Genomic DNA, 8,373 nt, shown 5'->3' on the forward strand with positions numbered 1-8,373 from the left:
CGCGTTGTGCACCCGCCTAGAGACGCACATTACTAACTTGTTTAACAGCGAAATACTGCGCCGTTGACTTTAGACCAGGTTTTTGTTGGTCACTGGCGCATTTGCTTTTTACGTCATCTAACTAGCAACGCGCCATGACTGCGCCTGACCACTCCTCATTTTTAGACCAACACACCCAGAGAAGCGCAAGTTCATTTGCTAGTTAGACAAAGAGGGCGCAGGGTGTGAAAATGACAACTGTGCCTGCATCTAAATAGCAATGACACTTGAGACATGGATTATGGGCCCTCCGCCGTCCGCTTTAGACCATCTAAATAGAGCCCAAAGCCTGCGGCCACGGCTCTTGCTGGCATGAAGTCATAAAAACAACCACTTTTCATGGCACTATCCACGATGGAAAAAACAACGATGGGTCCCTAAAAAACACCCATGTTTGGGGGCTGAAAAGGTGCTGGAAACAGAAATGACTTATTGAAATACAACCGGTTTTGTACAGCTTGACTGGTGTCTCACCGAGGTGACACGCCATCCAGTCAGATCATATTCTACTATGAAATGAACAAATGTAATGCATTTTCTTCTTGTGGTTGGGCTTGAGTAAGTGGATCTGCAAAATCAAGGATGAACTTTCTAGCTTAATATTGTGGTTTTCACTCTGACAGTCATAAAATCTTGCACAAACAATCAGGACATGTGCCTTCGAGTCTCCTCTCCCAACTCCTCTGGTTCACCAATCACCCAATACCTCTTTTTTTTTTTTTTTTTTTTTACACATGCTGGCTCAGAGGGTACGTCTCAGTTTTCCCAGCACAAAAAAAGACACTGAGATTTGTTGTCAGTGAATATCACAAGTTTGTATTAGTGGTCATATGAATCAGAAAGAGCTTCTAAACTCCGACATTTAAAGAAACACACAGTCAAGTGTTCAAGATGGAAAAGATATTGATATCTAAAACAATTAATTAAAATATATCTAGGTGGAAAAGTGGGTCAAAGAAAAGACAGGGTTTATATACTGTACATATAAATATATATATATATATATATCAAAAACGTTCACACATAAAGACTACACAAAAATCAATGAATGCAGTATTATTGACACAGCATTATCTTCTTTATGTTGAGATTATTAAATGTGTGTAGGTCCTGTGCTCCTGCTACATTTCATATAAAAAGATTACAATAAAACAAAAATACATTTAAATAAACACAGACACTTTAAAAAAATGTTTGAATACGTACATGTTTCATACACACAGAGACCTATTCTCACACATCAGTACCCAGTCAGAATCATCTTACACAGTGTGACACAGTCCATGTGGGGAAGATAAAAGTTTAAAAAGCTGTACAAAAGCTACAGAGTGAGCAGCAGCGCACCATTTAGCCCTGGCTCTGATAGTGGTGAAGCTGTAGTGTGGAATAAGTTCACAGCAAATTGTCTAATGTGGCATAGATGTTAATGTGACAGACTGAGGAGCATTCAGATAAAAGTGGGGAGGTTTCAGTTCATGTTTAGCATTCAGATGATGAAGCAACAGTGCTGCTACAAGTTCATCATTGACAAAACTATTAGTTAAGATTCAAATGTGTGACGAGTTAAAATAAAATTTAGAGACATTTTCTTGTAATTATGGCTTCCACAACCCATCAGTATTACACCTCACTATTCTGAGAAAACTGTCACAAATTTAGGAGAAAAGGATCCTCAGATAGTCACTATTATTGCTGTTGATTATAGACAAATTACATTTTTTACATTCACTTCCTGCCAGCTGTTAGTGTTTTGTCCAGGAAATACAGTATGACAGCATTAGTTGTTGGTTAATACAACTCAAAACAATATATTTATACCATAGCCGGATGGAGTGTTCATTTCTTCTTGCACTGTAAATAGGAACATAGGCGCCTAAGCAATGGAGCGTCCCCATTATACAATTAGGGGGAGCAAAGCTATGGTTTTGCTATGCCACTTTTTTTCTCTTTAAAATAACAATCATCATACAGTCCCCACAATCAGTGATGAGAATTAAGCAGCTCATATCAATAATAATTTTACTACTTTCAGCAACTGACAAAAACAAGTAGGCCTAATAAAAGTAATAACACATTTTTGGACCATCCTGATGCCTGATCACACAGCCGGTCAATCGATTGATTGAAAGTGACTTCTTCAGACTTCCACAGATTACTTTGTTTTAGTTTCAGTTTTAGTTAAGAGTTTGGATGAAATTATTCATAAATACGAGGAAACTTCACTCTGTCTCTCCTTTCATCGTTCTGCGCTGTGCTTTCATTATTATTAACAGGGGTGCATTTAGTGATTTGGGGGCCTGGGGCCCCAGACAAACTGCCTTGCTTTATTTTCACCCTCTTTTTAATTGAGATTGTTGCTAGGCTTTGGCATCTGAAGATGTACACAAAACCTTTTCTTATGTAAAACCATTAATAGCACACAGCAAATGTCAGAGTAAAAGTCCTGCAGTCAGGAGAGGTATTTTTAGCACAATATGTTTAAATTTACTTGAAAGTGGAGCTTTTAATTATTTTATCATGCTGGATAGTTCAATAAATAATAATGCATCATATTTTAACTTTTATATTTTGTGAGTGAAAATCTAGATCTTCAACGTACTGTAACCAGTAACTGTCACAGTCTTTTCCTCTGTAGTGAGGTCCTTTGTATGTTTTTTGGTTTTGGGTTACAGTGATTCAGAATAGTAACATGATTCAGTATTATTTATATCTAAACATCCTTACAGATCCATAATTGTTTGGGTACTTTTAGTTGGGGCCTAATGGTTAAGTCCACCCCTAATTATTATGATTGTTCTCTCATTTATTAATACAGGCTCCACTCAATAAGACTGTTCTTGATGCATTCTTCATTTTCATAACACCCTCAATCCAGCTGATCTAGAATAGTGCTAGAAATGCAGCACATTTGTCATAAAATTAGTTGCTAACCCGCAACAATACTTTATTTGCCATGACCATCCTCTTTCTGTTATCCCAACCATGCAGGGCTTGACAGGTCATTTACAGGACGTCATACACAGGATTCCTAAATCATTAGATTTAAGACTTTTAAAAACCTTGTTAATGCTACTTGGAATGAAATTTAATACCAATTATACAACAAAACAAGGACAAAACAAGAAAACACGAAATGACTTCAGGTGTTAGGCAATACAAAAAAAGATGTAACAAATCATTTTAGATATTTTACAATGCAATGTCTGAAAAAAATATCCATGAAGTCTTGCTTTCCATGTCAGCAGCTTTAAGGCTTCTGAAATAATGATTTCAGATTTTAATACCCATTAAGCCCTTATTTTTATTCATTCTTTTTTTGATCAGTTCAGTGCCTTCTAAGACTTTGTAAGGATCCGCAGGAAGCCTGTATACAAGTGCTCAGAATAATGAAAGGTTCGAACATCACAGATGCAGGAAACTGAGCAAACCTTATCTGCTAATGAAGACTGTGTGATATCTTTGAAAGCTCCAGAAAAAGTGGAGCTTGTTTTGTCACCTTAATCCAGTAGTCTTTTTTTGGCAGGTGGCGGGGACATGCTCTCAGGCACTGACAAATTAAACAGTGTAACGACAAATAGATTTGGAACTCTCTGTATAGCTTAAAATATTTTGCTATTCTGACAACATAAAGACCTTTTAACTGTAGTACTAGGACTGCTAGATCATGGCAAAAATCCTAATCACAATTATTTTGGTCAATACATCACAATTATTGAATATGATTACTCATTGACTAAAGGCAATCTTTCTGCCAACTTGGTTCGAGCTAAACTAAACATGCCACAGCCTGACTGAGTGAGTTTGGGCTTTTAGGGAGGGGTGTAAGCACACCGCTGTAAAGAAGAATGTTGCGCTGAACACTGCGACATTGCAGAACAGAATGTGGTGCATTAATCATTTTATCTTGATTATCTTGGTTTTTTTTATAACCAATGGAAGTCAAAATCATAATTGAAAATAATTTTGTAAATAATAATAATACAAAAATAAATACATAAATAAACATAATTCTGTCAGTAGGGTAGTCACAATGTACATGACAAGACTTCTTGCACAAAAATCTAGGCAATACAAAACACTATTTCACCATTATTCTAGTAAAAGATTATTAGATTTAGATTTAAAGGTGCAGTATGTATCTATGGAGAAAGACAATTGATTGTTGAGTCTCATCAAATACCGAAGCCCTAGGTTGGTGGTTGGTCAGACTATTACGCCAAGATCGTCAGTGTTTGATGACCGGTGAATGAGACTCCGGGCTCTAGTTTCCTGGCGCGGGGCAGGGTGGCGCAGGGGGGCGTAGGGTGGCGAAACCCGCGCAGAGCTAGTTTCAAGCAGCGCAACCCGAGGCACGCTCAGTATGGTAGTTTGGCAGACCGAGGTGTGCTGAGATGGGTGTGGCGGCGCAGCCATGACGAATTCAGTAAACTCTCATTACGCCTTCGTGCGGCACATTTAAGGGCGAGGAGAGGGGCTCATTTGATTGGTGTGATGTGTGTAAAACCCACTCCACGCATTCTCTCCTCCCTCTTTCCGACTTGCGCAGGTAGGAGGGACGGAGGTGGGAAGGACGAGTAGCTGTGCCAGTGCGCACGCCAAACTTGCAAAATCCGCCTGGCCACACCCAGTTGGCGAAGCGCAGATGCACTGCGCCTCCGCCTCGCCCGGTCTGCGAAACCAGAGGCCTCCATGTTCAGCTACCTGTCTCCAGTACTCTACTTATGTGCTTTACGTGAAGTTCACAAATTTAAACAAAGATTCTTTAAAGTGCATCAACCATCATTTTGCTAATAGTCTGATGTGGTAAATATTTTAATGTGACCACCTTCTAGGGAGACAGAAGCAGACAGCTTCCTGCAAACTCAGTTGCCCCACTTGAGGGCAGAAAAATAAGCTGAAAACACAAACTTAATATATTGTGAAACAACTGCATATTTACACAAATAGCAGGTCCAATATTTACTGACCTTTTAGCTCTGGTTTGGTCTCCACCAACTAATGGAAAAATCTGTCTCTTGAGCTGCTAAATGCTCGACTATCCTCCTGAGACCCTGTGTCCTTCTCACTTGACCTTATACTTCATTCTGCTTAACCTAGACCTGTTGTCCTCGTTCATGCACATTTTTGTGCCATCTAGTGGTAGTAAGAGCACAATACACTAATCCATGTAAAAACAATATGGCAGCCATCTCTGCCAAGTCAGTCTGCAGCCGACCCAGACACAAAAGTAGACAAGGTCCAAAACCTGATCACATTTTATGGTTAAAACTTGTTTAGTTATCATTTATGATGTCTGTAGTTTGATACAGCTACAAATTTGAGCAACAGTAACAAGCTAACACACTGTTAATTATGAAATACTTGCTTGAAGACATTGGGACTTTATTGTTGTTCAGTTTGAGGCCATTGAGGACATTTTACTTATCAGGTCCCACTGATCCCAAATAGATAGGAGAAATTAAAAATACATACCAAACAAAAGTTCGTATCTTAGGAGGCTATGTTCACCAGCTAGTCTCTAACTGTGTCTGTCTGATGTTTGTAACACACCAGTCAGTTGATCCATTGTTAATATAAAAACACTTTTTAGTGCAGCTTTAAACAGTGATAATTTTCTAGTTTTTGCTGTATTGTTTTCAAATATTAGCCTTTTCTATCATAATTATTACATTTGGAAGCCATAATTACAGAAAATATCCTTTTTGGAATGCAATTCAATGTTTTTTAAGATCTAAGGTTTGCTTCTCTCTGTTTGTGCAGCTTAAACTAAAAGTATCCTATCTGACTGTAACTTGGTAAAGATGTCTGGCTTACTCCTGTAATATGAGCTCTCAGGTTTATTCTAACTCAGTTATAATGTTTACCTGCATCAGTCGAAAACTGTACTCAGTAAGGAAAGAGGGAAGGGAATTCTCTGTGCATGTAAACAGTTTTTGGCTGATAAAAATGAATACCAACAGATGTTTTTTAGTCCTGAATGGGCTGTGTGCTTGTCTGCTCGTCACTACAGTTCATTTGGAAGGGTTCAGGTCTTTAATGACTGGCTCTCTGTTCAGGTAGGTGGCCCAGTAGACCAGGTTAAAGCTCCCAAACAACACGGGGAACATGATGCGGGAAATACGGTCGATTTTGCTGACGCTGTTAAAGGTTTTCTTGTTCTGTTCGGGCTTCGTCTCCGATGTGGTCTTGTTTGGATCGCTCAGGGCACACTTGGAGATGGTGGGCAGCGTGGAGTCTTTGGTGATGTTGGGAGCGTAGTTAGCCACAGCTACAGCATAGGCATTATTCTTCTTCATTATTGACGCTTCCTTTTTCTGCAGGGAAAACACCTCAGGGTTAGGGACCTTTTGAAATAAGCATTACAATAATTTCATGTTCGATTAATAATGTGGTGCAGACACATTTTGACACAAATTCACTGTGTTTTGATGTGTGCCATATGTTTGCAATAATGACAAGCAAGAACACCAACTAGGAGCAAGTAACACACTCAAATACCGCAATGAAGGTGGGTCCAAGAGAGAACTGACGGATAAGCTGGCGGAAGTAGTTTACAGACTTGTGGGTAGGTAGAGAGGAACTATGTGTGCACGAGACACATGTTGTCCCAAATGGACATTCTAAATAGGCAGAGAAGTGCCAGGTGAGATCCTTTGTTTTGTACCACCTATAAGAGGTTGTAGCTCGTCAACAATTTGGAAGTTTGGTAATTTGATCCCTGGCTGCAGCATTCTACATGTCTAAGTGTCCTGGGGGCAAGATACTAAACCCCAAATTGCTCAAGATTGTGCAAATCATGCATCCCTGTGAATATTTATCCAGTGCACACATGGTGGTAGCCTTGGCCACCGTTATATAAATACCTAACAGGCTCGTTTTGGTCACTTGTCAAACAGCAGCTTGGCCTGTAGTTAAGTGCAAAGGGGCATGACCTTTAACACCACACATTTAAACTTCCCCACATCAAGGATTTCAATCAAAAACCTTTTTTTTACTGATACCCATTCTTTTACTCATTTCAATTCCTAATTTGTGGCCTTTTCCAGGTCTCTAGGTGTGGGCTTTGGTGTGTATATTGTGCAGTCATCTGCATAAATTAAAATGCTGGCATTATTCACAATAAACGGACAATTATTAATAAAAATTCAAAGGGGTCATAAACAACTCAAGGCACTTGAGGCATACCACACTTTACTGCTTTCATGTCAGAATAAGTGCCATTAAGTATATTTTATCAAAGTCACCCAAAACATATATCTCATTATTCATATCACATACTCTTTCAAGCATTTCATATATTCCATAAATTACTTTTGCATTCAGTGGCCTATAACATTATCCAGTTAGCACAGTACAATAACTAAACATGTTACCAGAAAACTTAGATTTCTCTACTTTGAAGATGCTCCCTTAATTTAGCTGGTCTTTAGCTCTTAACAAAAACAACTCCTCATCTGCATTTTATTCTTGTCTAAAATATAATATACCCTACAGTAGCCCTGAAAGGCAAGATGAAAAAAAAACAAGAACTTTGACATAGGATATATTATCTCCTGCTTACAGGGCGTTATCTCCTACGTTTGAGATATTATTTCCTACATAGGAGAAAATATCTACGGGATGTTATCTGGTAAGGAGGAGGCATTATCTCCTAAGTATGGGATTTTATCTCCTATGTTTGAGATATTATTTCCTACATAGGAAATATAATCTCCTAAGAACGGGACGCTATCTCCTGTGTTTGAGATATTATTTTCGACGTAAGAGATATTATCCCCTAAGTACTGGATGTTATCTCCTGTGTGGGAGACATTATCTCCTGAGCACCGGATGTTATCTCCTACTTTTGAGGTATTATTTCCTACATAGGAGATATTATCTCCTACTTACAGGATGGTATCTCCTGTTTTTAAGATATTATTTTCTACGTAGGAGATATTATCAATTAAGTACTGGATGTTATCTCCTACGTTTCAAATATCATTTTCTACATAGGAGATATCATCTCCTAAGTACAGGATGTAATCTCTTAGGTATGAGATATTGGACTCTAGTTTCGCAGACCGGGCGAGGCGGAGGCGCAGTGCATCTGCGCTTCACCAACTGGGTGTGGCCAGGCGGATTTTGTAAGTTTGGCACACTGTGCGCGCTGGCGCAGCTACTCCTCTTTCCCACCTCCGTCCCTCCTACCTGCGCAAGTCGGAAAGAGGGAGGAGAGAAGGCGTGGAGGGTTTTACACACGTCACACTAATCAAATGAGCCCCTCTCCTCGCCCTTAAATGCGCCGCGCGAAGGCGTAATGAGAGTTTACTCAGTTCGCCATGGCAGAAGAGA

General features: G+C 39.3%; 1 protein-coding gene across 2 annotated transcripts in view; it reads right to left on the minus strand.

Annotated features, from left to right (window-relative positions):
- Positions 1–5,861: 5,861 nt before the first annotated feature.
- gabra2a (gamma-aminobutyric acid type A receptor subunit alpha2a) overlaps positions 5,862–8,373 on the minus strand; it is a 76,135-nt gene continuing 73,623 nt past the window's right edge. For both annotated transcript variants that reach the window (XM_050062349.1, XM_050062350.1), the window contains one exon: positions 5,862–6,353. In XM_050062349.1, the coding sequence (XP_049918306.1) occupies positions 6,051–6,353 (303 nt within the window). In that variant the 3' untranslated portion in view covers positions 5,862–6,050. The remainder of the gene's footprint in view (positions 6,354–8,373) is intronic.

The sequence above is a fragment of the Epinephelus moara genome, chromosome 14, assembly GCF_006386435.1.
Source record: "Epinephelus moara isolate mb chromosome 14, YSFRI_EMoa_1.0, whole genome shotgun sequence".
NCBI lineage: Eukaryota > Metazoa > Chordata > Actinopteri > Perciformes > Serranidae > Epinephelus > Epinephelus moara.